Raw genomic sequence first — 17,251 nt, forward strand, 5'->3', positions numbered from 1 at the left:
TTACCATACTTACAAACAAATGTTTAATGCTTCTTTTACAAACATGAAGATATACATGTACTTACTGAATTTTCATATCCACCTGTGCCAAACAAAAATCCTTTTAACGAAAATAAGTACACATGGATAACTACCAATAACATAATGTTACCGGACTACTTTTTAAAACGGTAAAAGTTTTCAATCTGAATATTTACTAGGCAGTACATTTCTCTTTCTCTGTGGTACATTTCATGATGGATGTGGGGATGAGCAAATCCAAATTTCAACATGGATTGGCCATGCAACACAGTAACCACAGTGATATTTGTTTATTTTTTCCCTCAAAAGGATTTATGCAATGGTAAATCCAAAAGCAATAAGGTTTATCCACTGAAAGTATGGTATCACTATTGATTTAATATGTAGGTTCTTGTACGAATTTTGTTGACAATATCATCTTGGCTACTTTGATATTGCAATCTACAGAATTGGACTGTCAAGCCCCTTTTAAACAAAACTTTGAAAAACCTTGCCATTCAACAGTATTTCTTTTACAACAAAAATGAATGGTGAATCTGTATTTTTTGAGAAAACATGACAAATTAAGCAAAACAAAACCTGACTCAACACACAATCTGGAGACAGCTGAGAGTACAGTGGTCTGTTATCAAATTGGCTATGTGAGGATATGAAAGCACCTTCTGTGAACCAAACCCTCCCGAATAATTACCTGTCATCAAACAGACAGCAGTAGCTCATAACTTCCATATCTGTGACACTGGGTGACATTACAATAATCCCATCAAATGTTACAATAGTTGGTATTGTTACCATTAAAAAACACAAAGAGACACCAACAATTTTTTTTCAGAGACTATCTCTTTGACCCTACAGCCTCTGAAAAAATTTACAGCTGTATATATTAGGTAATGTTTGTAAAAACTGAGTCTGTAGTAAATTTTTAGCTTGAAAGTATAATTTACATTATATTACAAGATAAGATTCTCTATTTTGAGTCTCTCATGAAGGTTATGCTGTCAAACCGTCTAGCACTTTCTCTTGATTATTTCCATGTAAAATTAGTTGTCTAGTGATGTCATCTTGTTTAAAGCCAAGCTCCTCAAATTGTCTCATCAGCTTTAAGAATTCAACAGCCTGCAAGGTGAAAGAAAAAACACAGAGTACAAGTCAAAGACTTAAACTTTAGCTAAAACTCTCCTAAATAACACTTTCAACCATTCTCTTACCAGATCAACGATAAAAGCCAGAGGTCACAGTGCAAAGTTTGGAACTAGCAAAACAAATCACCCAACGTTTTGCAATATTTGAAATTCAAACTGGCCTCCATCCCAGAAAATTAAATTTTCGATTTTGGAAAAACTGATCATACGGTGAAAGTTTTTCTTTCTCCAAGTGCTACAAAATGAGGCCAAACAATTGGTTGATGAGAAAACAAATGTATAAATTCAAGAGTCAGAATATCTGTCCCAGAGGCGCATTCTACCTTAAATGGATGAAAACTTGCATCAGTAAAGTATACTTCTGTTGATCTTTTTCATTGTAATTTTGATACACTGACACTGGTCAGGAGTAACTTGTAATGGTCTACTGTCTGTGCAGCAAATATACTTTCATAGGTGGTGAAGATATACCACAAAGTCAAACACATGCTTGGAACAGAGAATTAATTTTTTTGTGTTGGAATACGTAAACAGTACCTTATGCCAAAATCATGATGAACTAAAGGTTGGAAATGCACGCTGTGGCAAGAACTCATCTTAAATTAACCTGTTCATATTATCTTGAAAGGAAACCGTGTGGTTGATTCTCATGTTTGGTTGTCTGGTACACAAATACTGTATAACACAGTGTAACTTTGGACAATGTACAGAACAGTCACTTGTCAAAGATTGTGCTGAGAAACATGAATACACGACATCATGTATGTTCTGAAAACTGCTTACTTTACTATGTTATCTTTCTGAAATAACACTTGAATGAAATAAAACTGTTTTGTAGACAGTTACCTGTTGTTCATCATCGGAGTAATTCAACGCCATTTCAACTCGCTCCTCTCTATAGCCTTGTCCTACAAGTTTTTCTATTGCACAAAGTGTGTCAATGACCTGTAGGAAATGTGTGAAGTCAAGACCTTATATTATCAGTTTGACGCCATATAGAAAGAGAGAATGCCCAAATATGTTGGACATATATGAGAAGAGTGTCATAAAGAGAGTTTGTTCCTTGTCAGTTTTAACAATTTCACAGAAACGCTCTAAAGAGAGCATTTCAACCGTATTTTCTTCATTGCTTTGACGTTGAACTTTGTTTTGGTTGAAATGTGAGTCATTAACAAGGAAATGCAAGACAAGAAAGGCTGATTAAATCTCCAATCAAAAACTGACCTTACAAAGTGAATCTGTTGAAGACATCATGAAGAATACAAATGTAAAATAAGGAGGGTTACTTTGTCAAATTGGCAATACACACTTCAAAATCCAAAAAGTCTACATTGTTAAGGTCCCAGAACATCCCCAAAATAAATATTGATCCTGTCTTCACCCAAAGAAACTATGCAAGTGATTTACCAGTGCGGTATACCTGAACATTAACATGCAAATTAACATGTGGAATACACCTGGACATTAACATGCAAATTAACATGGGCAATACACCTGGACATTAATATGCGCATTAAAAAATGTTATATAAAGAGTTGATAAGAACACTCTCCTTACCTGTTTATCGTCTTCACCAAGTCTTTGAACAGCTCTGGCTGTTCTGTCTTGGGGGAAACCCATACCAGTGATTCCATCAATAAACTGTTTTTCCTTGAGGGGCATCACATTGTACGGATTGGGTAATCTACTGTCTGTCTCTGTGTAGGCTGGTGGATCTCCAATAGGGCGGAGGTAGTTTTGATTCGGTGATGGTGGTAAAGGTGTGAATCTATTGAGAGACTATTATAATTCAAATGTATGTTATTTAAAATGAATTTGGTTTAACTTCCTTCTCAATGTCACCATATTCACATAGACATGGTAATATAATTGACAAATTATTCGTATAATAAAAATTTGGTCAGGAAGTGCTATTTGTGTCAATAATTAAGAAATTAAACTCTGATAGCTTTCACTTCTAGTCAAGTTCTACATTTGAATAGCATTGCGGATTCAAGCGTTGGGTTTTGCTCTCATTCATCTGTGTCAAGATTATATAAACATTTCTTTTCAACTGTACTGGGAAATTGACGTATTGGAAAAATACATTATGCAAAGTTTTCATGTCAGAGAACATGAGAATTGATAAAGTTGTGGCCCTGGTAGAGTTAAGTAATCATTACATATTAGATGTTACCTTCATGACTACAATCATATAATGTCCAATGTGTCTACAAAAAATCTTGGAAATTTATGAACCAATAACAGCCTAATGGCAATGCAGATGGTGATTTCTCTTGACAATATTTCAGTTTAGCAATATAGTAATGGAAGTAATCAACTGTACTTCATCATTCTTAGGTGTTTCAAAATTTCTTACAAGTAGAGGATAATCTTCCTCTCAAACAAACTATTGAAAGGGCAAAGAATCACTATATACATGCACAAGATACTGATGGACTGTTTCTGATTGTATACACGCAATGCTTGGTGTGTTTTGTAAGGTTGTGACAAACACTAGACCAGGAAAGTAAGATACAACTGAGGTATAATGTGACAACTGTTATTACATGTACATGTTTAAATGAATGTGGCCATGGCAACCATGGAGATGAAGTGATGACACAGTGTTTTCCGTTAATGCTGGTACCCACAGTACCTTGGTAAATTTCCCAGGGTTCCCAAGTCATGTTACCAAGCTTCCCCTGAGAATAGCAATACAGTTATAGAGGACAACAGAAATGGTACCAGAGTTCCAACATCATTTACATATCTTCAAAAATTTTAGCATAAACACTGTGGGATGGTGGTCAAGCTCTGGTCGATTTACACATAAAAGAAAACCCTTTCCCACCTACATGTACCCTACACCAACCTACTGAGTTGGTAAAAAGCAGCAATGATCTAGGACCCATTTTCTCAAAATTAATATATGTCTCATTTTCATCCCTCCCTTACTCCTGTCTCTCTTTCCCAATAAACCAACTAAAGTCACTACATAGTTGAAAAGAGATACTGACAATCATGTTGTGCAAACTTACCCTTCGTAATTTAATCAGATGTACCGGTACAACATATCGATATACATACTATTTTGTTATGAAATATCTAAAAACACAATTACTTATTTATCATTCCACTCCCATTCCTCAGTTTCATAAAAAATATTTTTCTCCTAGTACAGAGTCCCATTGCAACTTCAAACTGATTTCAGATAGGCATACAGTGACATTTTCACAAACAGCTTTCCATCTCAAGGTATCAGTAAATCTTGAATTGCAGCCATTCTTAACTTTTGTTCCTACACTCACAACATTTGTTATTCTATGCCTATTTTGCTTTAATTAAGATAGATTAGTGCATGGTAGTTTTGTGCACTTCTTGGGGAGGGAGGGGGCAAGAGGAATGTTTTGAAACTGTGTTCAAGCAGTTGCCATCACATGTTCCGATTTGAGAGAAATATCATCAGTGATAAGTGATAGTTTGATATTCAGAACAACAGCAAAGATAGAAACTCAAAACTCAAAGGTAGAAAGTGCACTGCAAAACAACAGTCATAAGTAATGTACAGAAAAGAAAAGATATTGCAAAATCACGGTAGAGCATTTTGTAAATTGATTTATATCCATTGCATAAAATAGTTCAAAAATTAAGCGTTCCAACAGATTTCTGGAAATCGTGGATCAATTTGATGTCCTAGATCACATTACAAACACGGTTGCAATGTCTTGCGCGTTTAACCAAAATTGAATGATGGCGAGAAAGTATTTAGCAAGCTTATTCATGACAGAGTGCACAGAGTAAACAACCATTTGGAAGTTGGCTACATTTTTCTATGCAAATGTCATATGGTGCAGATCTGAAATCTCTATTGAAACACAATGGAGCAAAGTGGCATAGAGTACAAAATGGCACACAACAAGACTGGCTGACTCACATCACCCAAGTTCACATTGGTGTACCAATCTGTTTTCAAGGGCAGAGGATACTGGTATTTTTAAACTGGGAAATAATTTTTTTATTTTAAATTTACCTTTTCTGATTTCAGATGAATTTATCAAATTCTTTGATATTGGCTTGTGAACAGGCAAACGATACCAACAGCCAAGAGTGAACAAGATTTGGTTTTATACAAGGTTTTCAGTTATCACACCAAAGACTGTTAATTACACTCTTGGGATGTGAGAAAGATGTGTTGATTGCAAGAAAAATAAATACAAATGTGCATAATGTTAATTTCACGCATTAGAGATAACACATAATGGGTAAATTTTGAAGTATCTTTCACACACAAATGATGTCACTTCAGACAGTCAGTGTTAATCTCATGACACTCAGAGAATGTTGAGATACCAGTATCAACAAAGCAAGAAGAGTTTGGCACTGCAAATGAGAAGGGAAGTAGATATGATGGCAACCTAGGTGGTTATCAAATTCAACCTGCAAACATCCTACTTGTAGGAAGAAATCCCACAAGTAGGTTGACTGCAAGGGGCATCGTCTTACCGAATCAGTTGATTCCTGATAGGGAGGTGGGGGTGTTGCTGCACGTGCTGGAACTGCCGTGAAATCATTGGCTGTATGGAATGAGTCTGGAAAGCTTGCATAATTAGGTTCACTGGAAAAGTTTACCTGTCTCACAATATTAGGCATGGACGTGCTCCGGCTAGAGTCATTTACAGAATTATAGTCATCGTAGTTCACTGATGCTGGTCTTGCAGAGGGAATCGGAGGAAGTGGGGTATTGCGACTCATTGGTCTAGAGACGACATTATAATCACAGGATGATGACGGTCCATTGACTCTGGTATTCATTGGTGAAGAGTTAGGTACAGGTCCATTGGGAACAGGATGTGGGAGAGAAATGTTATTTTCTGGATTGCTGTTTATCCGATCCGGAGTGAAGGACACTCGCCCAGTGGATGCTTGGATTGAAACTGTAGATTCAGCACTATCTGTGACATGATCGTGGTTCATTCCTACTGTGGAATTCTGGCTGGCCTGGACACCATGGCTCATTCCTGCTGCAGAATTCTGTCCTGCCCGTTCACCATGGTTCATTCCTGCACTGGAATTCTGGTTTGTCTGTACTCCATTCACCACAGTCTGAACAGAATTGGGATAGCTACTCTGCAGCACACGACTCAATTCCTCCATCTCGTTGAGGCTTTTCAGTTCCGTCGCCTCAAACGGATCGGAGGCTACCACTTCAAAGTCAGTAATGTCTATAGTGTTTGGCCTGCTGACGTTTGGATAGTTCTGTGCCTGACTGGCTTGGCTTGTTGGGACTGGTTGGAGGACTTCTGTGCTCATGTTAGCAACAACCGGAGCAATCTGAGGTCTCAGAACACGACTATCATTTGCACTTGCAAGAACATCTAGATCACCCTGAACGGCAGAATTTGCGACTCCTAGTGATGCTACGTGTGCCTGTGCTTCCCGCCTGGCTTGTTTCTCAGCTTCTCTGGCAGATTCTGCTCGTCTACGCTCCTCTGCCCATCTGATTACTTCATTCTCTACTGAAAAGTCATACTGCAAGAGGAAAACAAAAATCCCTGAAAGGTTAAGCTTCTCGTTATTATAGGCAAGGAAATTCACAACACATTACTGTATATACCATGTGTGCTTGAATATTTTGACTTCCTAAGTTTTAGTGTCTGTCTTTTGACTAACATCACTGTTTCAAAAGCGTGGCTGCATTTGCTCCTTGGACAATGGAAACAAAGGGTTCAGACAGTTTAATCTTTGAATCATCCCGTGTTGGCCCACTGTATTGTCAGCATTAATGGTATGGTTCAACATCTCTTCAGGCACAGGGTTACAAGAGGGCACATTTTCCTGCATTAAGCTCAGAATGTTTTTTTGGGTACGTTGGTAAATACTTTCCCTTTTAGTAATGGCTTGAAAATGTACCTGCTGTAAATAGTTTTGTGACGGAAGTTACAAAGAACCTGGAGATGAATGCCTGAATGTACATGTATTTTCCCCTATACTATTTCCAAGCTATCCACTGTAAACAAATGCGTTGTTTCAAGCGCTACAAAATGGAACAGTTTTAGCAAATACGGTGGTTTCAATCGGGTTCAAAAAATGTCACCTTGTGAAAGGAATCAAAGAGTGTTTCTTATACTGTAGTTATGTTTACAGGTTCAATGGTATTTAATTAATGTTTTCCTGCTATCCCACCATACGTTGTTCAGGAGAGTACATGATACTGAAACGATTCCAGACTACGTGCTACATTATTGACTCTTCAGATATTGACTATACTAAAATTGTTTTATTGCAACACACTCATGCAAAAGCTGAAAAGTTGATAACAGCCAACTGGAAGCTACCAATAACATGAAAATTTATGCTGTATTTTCATTTTCTGATGAAAACATATTACCTACTTTTCAGTTGTGATCATTTGAAACTTTTAAAGTTAGTTACCATACAGTAATCTTAAATGAAGTAGTGAATATTGACTGATTACAAAATAATCTTCACTACAATTTTCTGATAAAGGAAAGGAAAGACAAAAATCTTAATTAATTCAGAACGAAGACAAGTTTTGTTAACACAGCAGGTGGGAAAGCTTGAAAAATCTCTCATTCAAGAATGAATTATATGTCGAGAAACAATTAGCAAACCAGACAAACAATTAGCAAACCAGACGGCATTTTGGTAACCTGTCATTTTAAGCACTAAGCTATTTGGCAGTCTAACCAAACCAGCATGTCTTCAGAAGTTGCTGGTATGTGTTACATATGTAGTGACAGTAGTCACAAAGTAAACCAGCAAATCTGGGATGTGCTCAGCATCATTACAGTGACTGTATAATCATTCACAAACAGACACCATGTATTGTTCAATTAAACTGTCACGTCAAAAGTGTAACTGTTAACAAATAAAAGTTGTACAACTATTACTTAATTAAATTGACTGCTCTGCCTCACAAACTGCATATGCGGTGTCCGTTGTTTTTCTGAACATGTCAGATGAGAGAGAAATCCCAAAGTGAATTATGAAACTTTAGCCTGAGCTTAGCAATGAGAATGTACAGTCATATGAATCAATAGGATAACTTCAAGGACAACAGGTCACTACCAATTGAAATTGTGGATCCATACATGTACTATACAGTACACATACACCTTACAAGTATGAGTTTCATAAAACTGACCACTTCAAAGTGAACTTTTGTCTCAACTTACAAACATGGCAACAGTATTAAGATTTGTGTGATAAATCATCCAATGGCTGATATAAAATATAAATCATCAGACAGGTTGTACAACATTCAAAATGTTTTACTGTCAGTAAATATCATAGGACAAGAAAGGGCAATAGTATACTTCAGCTACACAGGTTTTTGTGGGATTACAAACTACTTAAAAAAAGCATGGAAATGGTCTGTTTTGTGAGTTACACAATGAATCATTCAAATCAAAGGTGAAAGGACCAAGGACAGCTTTCAACTTTGACCCATCTGACTCTGGATAAGTACTTTGCTTTCTACTGTAAGGTTGGACCTGCTTTGAAGGATAGGAAAATGTAAAGCTCACTGCAGCTTGGAGTTTCCATGTTAGATACTGTTCAAGCAGAGTTGTATGTGTGGGTGTCTTCATAAACACATGACACACACACACACCGATACAACAATGGTAACTTTGTTTCCATGGCTGATGGAAAGTGGACCAGTGATCCAAACACCTGGTCACAGAGTGCTCACACAAGAACAGGAACCTAGTTCAAGAATCACTCCACTGACTTGCATACGTGTAGGAACTGTGCTCTCCCTGGCCTTTCAAAATTGTTAGTAAATTTACGAATTTGGTTCAAAATAAATCAGTAAGCACAAATTATGTAATGCTGAGCCCGCTTATTTTCAACAAGCACTTCTGGTACTCAACAAATGATGTTAAGGGTATAGAAATGATGTATGATTTCATTTTAGACAAAGGATAGTGAAAAATTCCTTTTTAGTTTTTTTTGACAATGAACACTCATATTTTGATACACATTTTCAAAAGATCCATTAAATAACACAGTACATCATGGGTCATGAGTGCTTGTAACATTGAAATTTCTTCCTTGTTTCAATAAAGTGTGTCATTTTGGTCAACCGGCCCATGAATGTTATTCAATTAATCGATCTTTATTACACAACATAACATTTTCAAGTATATTGTGACACAAATCGTAACTCCCTTTGTGTGTGTAGTCAGTGCTTGATGATTATATATATTAATATATGAAGTGGTCATTAATATTATCAGTGTTTGCACAAGTTTTAGATGCTAGAAAATCTCTCCCCTGTTTTTCATATTTGGAAAGCTCTGTTACTTTGAAAGTATGCATGTCATCCATAGATGTTAGGTGGTGCCTCTTGGTAGCTGCAGTCATTATGCCATGTTCATCTCTAAAATTCTTTTAAAACAACCACTGATCAGAACATTTGGCAGTCTGTGGTTTCGCACAAATTTTGTCTCATTATAACAGCAAATTTAAGTACGCAAACTGAGACTGGTGATCCTGCTAATGTTTTCTTAGAGACAGTTATACTTTTAAAACGCTGCAGATGATCGTCATTTATTTTTTGTCTGGATGAACGTTTTCGTCTTGGGACTGTGCACAGCATTGTCTTTGGATCATCAAAGAAAACTATCAGTATTCATAACATTTGCTGAGACAGTTTCTTGTAAAATATTTTGAAGGAAACCTATTAAAATTGGCAAGTTCACTGAAAAAATTCAATCTGCAGATCGTCAAATGACAAATCTATGACAACTAAGATTTCCGGCTAAGATTTCCGGCTCGTTTCCACCTCCATGCACAGACAAACACTTTGCAGTACATGCGCGGTCCTGACTGCAGTTCGACTGTCTTTCTGGCTGACTGTCTTGATCTCTTCTCGGCGGTTTCATTGTTTCCAATTTTTTCATATCAGGTGGCATTTTTATGCCCAACTTTCTTTCCAAACTGAGGATGCTATCTATCTGAAGCATTTGTAACTGCCCGCTTCCCTCGATCTGCTTCACCCGCGTCCATTCGGAAAGTAATGACAGCATGTGAGTGTTTGGGTATCTCGAAACTACCGTAATGCATGACACACCAGTATCTGAGTACACGACCCGGGGATCTTGAAACCTTTTCGCGCATGCTCATGTTAGCACAGGTCAAAGTCCAAAGCTATTACCATTGTCGATGCGCCGATGATAGGGGCAGAGTAGTTTTTGAAAGACGAGATATGACAGTATTTCCCCGGAATTCATAATCTTGACCGAAAATCAGGCTTCAAAAATAACAAAATTGTTCGTAAATGGCCGATCGGGCATGTATTTTTTTTCGTAAATTTTCATTTTTGTTCGTAATTTACGAACATTACCAGCGACAGCGAGAGCACAGAGGAATTTCCAAGTCAAGCCTTACCTCCCGACTGAGGATGTCAGACGGATCTTTCTGGTGATAGTTGACTGGCAGTGACACTCTTGTTGGCATCCTAAACCTGTCTCCTACTTTGAATTCAACACCATCCAAGTAATTTATGTACGGCACTGAAGATAAAAATGATATGTACACTAAGGATTTCATCAATCCATCAATTCAAATAATAAATGTATAGAGTAATAAGAACAAAAACTCTAAATAATCACTTTGGATCAATCACAAGCATTCTCTTTCATGAGAATAAAATCACATTTCAAGGGCAAGTAGCAGTGACTTTCCATGATTTTTTCACTAGTTTTGTTTTGATGGCAAGTTCTTGTTCTACTCAACAGGCATGTTGTAGCACCAACTAGTAAGCTTGTTAACACTGTTCATACTATAAAATACAGTGTTTACATTTGCGTTTTTATCCAAACCTTCCATCTTAACAATAAGAATACAGTCTGTACATGTACAGACTGAGTTGACAAGCTCAACTAGTGTATCTCAACCTGCTTTCGGGAGTAGAAAAAGGAATTGTCGTTAACATTAAAAACAAAAATAGAGAAAAACTCACCAAAATTTACAGCTAACTACCTTTAATAATAATTTCATAGTAATATGATCTGACCATGACAAAGAAATATGACATATTTGAAGACTAATGTCAGTGTATTTGCAACATGTTACATGATTCGAAATTAATTCCATGACTTACATCTTACAGAAGTTAGACAAACATGACTTTGTTTTTTTTCACAGTTTTTTCTGCTTGTGTTTTTGTTAAAGGCACTTTTGGTAATCCCTGGGATCACCTTTGCTCTAGTGTGTAAGGAGATTATGGAGGTATGATAGCCTTTTGTTTTCCATTGATATTGTAATCTAGTTAGTAAATTTTCTGATGAGAGCATCTGGCAACAACACAGGCCTTTAAAGTCAAAGTATTGGTTCTTGTAAATGGTTAATCCTGAGTCTATATTGTACCAAAGTTAATATCAATTCCATATCGTACCAGATCTTCATATAATTTGTGTAAGGGAACCATGATGCATAGACAAACTACCTAACTGATCAACGACAAGCACACTTAATCTGAGAATTGTATACTAGCAAATTCCTCACCTACTACACACATACCCACTTGTTCCAGTAAAGTTTTAATATAGGAACATACTGCTACATCACAAAACTTTCATTTCAGTGAGCTGAGTATCTAAGAGTGAGAAATCTAATATCTGGCATGCTTATGGTATAACAACAACTGGTACTGGTTGATATTGTTTGGAACCCCCCCCCCCCCCCCCTCCCCCCTCCCGGCTTTAAACTGAAATGTTATTTCCATGACTTGCCTAGAATATGTATGAAAACATTTCTGTAGATGCAATTTTTTTTTACACTCACCACTGACGCTTCGTTCTACTAGCTCTTTCCTTGGATACGCCATGTCTTACTTATGGCATTGCATATCAGACAATGTTCACTGTTTATGGCAATATCTGAGAGTCCAATGTGAACTGAGATAATCACTGTGGAAAGATAAATAAAAAGAATGATTAAGCATGCATATCGCAAGGTTATTAATTTTCATGCCAAATAAACCCATTGAATATGTAAGTTTCATTAAAATTACATGTGGTCCTCATGCGTAGAAAAGTCAAGTAGGATAGCTGACCACCTGTTTTCAGGCAAGAAACCTCCAGAACTTTACTTTCACACATTCAAGTTCAAAAACAGCTCATAATGTTCAGTACACTTTAAATAATTTTAACGTAACATCCGTATTCAGATGACTGATGGACACTACTTGGATGATCTGTCCAATCAAAGACTTTCTAGGAGATACTGTGACTGGCACATTCTTTTGAATATTGATACAGTGGAATTTGATCGAGTGTCCGTTTTGCCTTGCAGAGCTCGACAAGTCTACATGTTGCTTATCATTAGAAAAGTAAACATTTGCAACAAAGTGAGTCTTTGATGTTAGATTATACAGCGCGCGCGGCGAACGTTTCCCATACACTGTCTAGTCTACAATCATGACAGTCATTTCAGCATGCCACTCATGCACAACAAGCTTGACACCGCACTATAGCTATAGCATATCATCAAAGTTTTCTTTCAGCCATTTGTGTACTTTGATTTGGGAAATACAACCCAGACAAAACTCACTGGCATATTTTTGGAGTGTCGGATCTATATCTCGAGGAAAGTCCCCAACATCAACCGGACTGAGTAGAACATTGTATTTCTTCAGCAAGGTAAGGAATATTTTGAAGGCAGAGAGATATCACCGTCCCTTCCATGCTAACCCGTTGCCGTGTATGATGCCGTCCGGGAAATTAAGTGCAAAAATACAGTGAATTATTTCAGAAACACTGGGTGTGTTATTCAATGGCACAAAATGTAACATGTTGATTAAATTGCACTTGCATGTGCAAAATCAACACTTTTCTTCAAGTCTATTTTGTAGCTCAGAGAAGTGAGAGAGTTTCATTTAGCTGAGACAAAAGAGAAAGCGGGATTAAAGTTTCATGCAGAAGTGTTTAGCATTTTCTGGTTGACAATATTCAGTGTCACTTGTATCCTGTCAAACTTGTTGATAGAGTAGACTGCACTGGCAGTGCTACAGACTGCATGCTGAAGGAACTGTTGTCGTGATTGCTGACATCGAGAGGAGAAGAAAAGTGGTTTTTTTTTTTTGTAAAAAGAATTTACTTGTTTCTTCATAAAGTTCCCAATTTAAAAGTAAACACCTAAAAGAAAACTGGTGATGTGCATGTAGTGCAGTGTTATGCTTGTTGTGAGTGACATGCTGAAACGACTGCAGTGATCGTGACGAGACAGTGTATGGGAAACGTTTGCCTCGCGCTGTAATCTAACACCAACCAAAGACGAAGACTCAATTTGTTGCAAAGGTTAACTTTTATAATGATAAGCAACATGTAGACTCGTCGAGCTCTGCAAGGCAAACCGGACACTCGATCAAATTCCACTGTATCACTTTCAGCCACATTCAACCTGGAATCAATGCACCTGTCATCCAATTGGTGTTTTGAAAAATTTTAATTTTGCAAATTTTACAAGGACTAATCATTTAGTTCAATTCTATTGTGTGGTACAATAAACAAAGCAAATTCAGCTGTTCATGAGCCTCTTCTTTCTAAAGTTCTTGCAACCTTCAATACGTCTCTTGTCTTCCTAATATTTCCTACCTCACATTTAAATTGATGAACAGGAACCAGTATCAACACATTGAAGCCTCTTATATGTATCCACCTGACACAGACAACTTTAAAGGGACAAAGTCGGCCATTTTTCATGAAGTTTGTTTGATACGAGATACTACTTACATTGTTTGACATGTTGAAAGATACTGAATGAATGGGTGACCATGCATATATTTGACCCTGGTTTTAGACAAATTAAATGAAACCATCGCGAAAATGAATTAATGGTCATGAAGATTTTTTCTTTTTCGCATTGGTTTCATGTATCGTGTCTAAAACCGGGGTCAAATATATGCATGGTCACCCATTCATTCAGTAACTTTTCAACATGTCAAACAATATAAGTAGTATCCTGTATCAAACACAATTCATTAAAAATGGCAGACTTTGTCCCTTGAATATCACTGAATAAGAAATTTCAGAAACAGCTTGTATCTATAAATTCACAATTTAGCCTTGTAAAGACTACAACTATTATGTACTACAAGAAGAAGCACTCAATTACACCGATATTGTTGGTGAAACCATGTTCACACAATTAGCCAAACTCACAAAGTTCATTTAGGTCTGAAAACAAATACTGAATTAGCCAATTACAAGTAGTATGTAGCGGTCACTACAGATTGTGTAAAAGCAGAATAATCAGTGATAGATTTATACTGCCTTTTTTCTGCCTGCATAAGCTTTGATGGCATGATGGGATGGGGAACATTCCCTGAGATTGAATACATATTTAATATGGAACATGACCCAAGGACACTATCAAGTATCATGCTGTCGAATTGACTTAAGAATGGGGTCATGTCAGACACCAGAAGTTAATGTGCACAATGAATGACCATTGTTTGATCACGAAGGTAGTGATAAATCATGTTCATGGTTTGACCATAGACCCTATGGTTTGACATGGGGGTCTTTTTTTGAGACGACTAAAGATTTGTGGACACAACTTTGGTTGTGAACTTAAACTTTTTCTTAGGGGCTCTACAAAATAAGTGACTTAAGAATGGGGTCATGTCAGACACCAGAAGTTAATGTGCACAATAAATGACCATTGTTTGATCACGAAGGTAGTGATAAATCATGTTCATGGTTTGACCATAGACCCTATGGTTTGACATGGGGGTCTTTTTTTGGTTCCCAGACACTTCGCACCAAAACCACTTCGCATCATACCATCTCCTTCCACACTATTTCGCACCAAAACCACTTCGCACCAAAACAACCTCGTACCAAAACCACTTCGCCCCAAAAGTCACGTCGCCCCAAACCACTTTGCCCCAAACTTGTCGCCAACTGGTAAAGCTGAAAATAACCAACCAATATACTATCGGAGTTTTCATCACCTTTCTATCACCCCAGGACTGAAATTTTGAAATTGTACACATTTCGAGTAAATGACATCGTGCAATTCCGCACACATCACTCGAGCTGTAGCACTGAGTAGTTTGCATGTTTCTTTTTTTTCTAACTCTACCGTTTATGGTTTCATGCAACAATAAATGGTTCGTGGTGGCAAAAATATCCTGCAGGTAAGAACGTTATGATATGTCGTGGCATAGTTGTTTTAGGACGAGTTGACGGTACTACATGTATAGTGGTACTTGGGGCGAAGTGGCGTTGGACGAGGTAGTACTTGGGACGAGATGGTTTTGGTGCGAAATGGCTTTGGTACGAAGTTGTGTGGGGCGAACTGGTTTTGGTTAGAAGTGTCTGGACCCCCTTTTTTTGAGACGACTAAAGATTTGTGGACACAACTTTGGTTGTGAACTAAAACTTTTTCTTAGGGGCTCTACAAAATAAGTGATGGTATGCATGGGCTCCAAGCCAGGTTACTAAAAATTCCAACAAAATTCCTGTATCCCCTTACCCATCAGTCTTACCCCTTTTTTATCTCCCTGCATGGTTCGACTCTCCTCCTACCCCCATGCAATTGTAAATGTCCAACATTGTCATCGCATCCGACGCATCGTTTTCCCTACAAGCTGCGTTGAAGTTGTATGAGCAGCTAACATGTAACAAACTGCATACGCTTACACAAAAATATTAACCTATCGCAAACTCCGAAAAGATTGAACATCTGGGGCATTGAGATCAAAGAATGTATGACTTGACAAGTCTCGTGAATGTGTGTCATGCCCACAATTGTGTGTGTGACGTGAGACGTTCACTTACGTCACTACGACAAAATTTTATTTTCATATTTTGTTACCAAAATTCACATTCCATCCTCTAAATATAATCAGCTTAAACGTATTAATTACACATAATCATGCTCTGAATTAAGATCGATCAGGAATGTGGACACGTTTCCCCACATGTATCCGAAACAAGTTGCAATGCCCCTGTGTATATTGTATATCTCTCGTCTCGGCTTGCTACCACTACGTTGAACACTGAGGCTGAACGACATCTCGCGGTACAAACAATCGTCTTTCTTTACATAGGGTTCGCTACGCATTTCCAGCAAAACAATTCAACGATTTGGTTTTCTTACCTTTCAAAATAACCAATGTCCTGTCAGAATTATATAAGTATTACGACTGCAGCGATACAAGATTTCTCACAGATACGTCTATGGCCATCCTCACTGGCAGCCATTTTGTATCAAGTCTGCATATTATATTTAACACGATGACGTCATACTGAACCGGACCTAAAATTTGTTAGGCTGAAAACTTTCTTTGACGAGTTTAAGAGAATAAAAGAACGCGTGAGGATTCTCAATAAAAGGTTTAGGGATCTGACAGTTTTTTAATGATGCATCAAGCTAATAGCGCGGGATAGCGTATCTCCGCTGATCAGATCAGTAATCACCGTGTCCTTTACAACTGTTCTCATAACATAGGTGGCGCACTTCTCAAAACGTAAAGTGACCTTTATATTAGGGAGCCATCATTATTTACGGCCTGGGGGTCGAATGAATTTCATAGGAAACTCCGAAATTTCGAGTAATCCCCTCTCCCCTGCCAACCATAATGAATTTGAGTAACTCCTTCTCTAACTCAGAAATTTTGACTGACCTCCCCACTTAGAAAGCTAAATACCAATACATGTATTTGTAAAATTTACAAAAATACAGCACTAGGAAAGACCTTTCAAATCCTGATGTACCAGGCTACTAGATTATCATCGGTTATCTCATGACGGTTGAGAAAGGTGAAACCAATAAAATGAAATTCAAAGTGACAACATAATACATATATACAATCTCACTCTATAAAAAGTATCCTACCATATAGTATTGTTTAATTTGGATGGGTATCATGACAGGGGTTTCAATAAGATATCTGACAGGGCAGAATTTGAAAGTACATCGGGAGAGCATGTGAGAGGCTGAGAGTAAAATTGTCTTATTTTTGTACTCAGTAAAATCGTTTGAAAATGACATTGAACACTGATATTTGTGTTACATTTTTTGCATGATCAGTGTTTTAGTCACAATATTCAACAACCAAACAATGACAA

At 37.3% G+C, this 17,251-nt stretch overlaps 1 protein-coding gene across 2 annotated transcripts; it reads right to left on the minus strand.

Moving 5' to 3' along the window:
- Positions 1 to 16,635, minus strand: LOC139121078 (ubiquitin-associated protein 1-like). Of its 2 annotated transcripts, none has more exons than XM_070685701.1 (7): positions 16,281 to 16,635; positions 11,958 to 12,082; positions 10,560 to 10,684; positions 5,649 to 6,674; positions 2,721 to 2,942; positions 2,010 to 2,108; positions 1 to 1,137 (listed from the first exon to the last, which is right to left on the minus strand). In XM_070685701.1, the coding sequence occupies exons 2-7, from the start codon at positions 11,998 to 12,000 to the stop codon at positions 1,012 to 1,014; spliced, it is 1,641 nt and encodes a 546-aa protein (XP_070541802.1). In that variant the 5' UTR covers positions 12,001 to 12,082; positions 16,281 to 16,635; the 3' UTR covers positions 1 to 1,011. The 2 variants fall into 2 exon arrangements, with proteins under 2 accessions (XP_070541802.1, XP_070541803.1); XM_070685702.1 differs by having other exon boundaries at positions 5,775 to 6,674; positions 16,281 to 16,414.
- Between the last annotated feature and the right edge of the window lie 616 nt (positions 16,636 to 17,251).

Source organism: Ptychodera flava, chromosome 21, assembly GCF_041260155.1.
Source record: "Ptychodera flava strain L36383 chromosome 21, AS_Pfla_20210202, whole genome shotgun sequence".
Classification (NCBI taxonomy): Eukaryota; Metazoa; Hemichordata; class Enteropneusta; family Ptychoderidae; genus Ptychodera; species Ptychodera flava.

Coding starts and splice junctions, on each gene's coding strand:
- LOC139121078 (XM_070685701.1), bottom strand. CDS start 12,000: ATGGCGTATCCAAGGAAAGAGCTAGTAGAACGAAGCGTCAGTG. Junction 10,685..11,957: donor AGTAGAACGAAGCGTCAGTG/GTGAGTGTAAAA, acceptor TTTTATCTTCAG/TGCCGTACATAAATTACTTG. Junction 1,138..2,009: donor ACTCCGATGATGAACAACAG/GTAACTGTCTAC, acceptor TTCACCTTGCAG/GCTGTTGAATTCTTAAAGCT.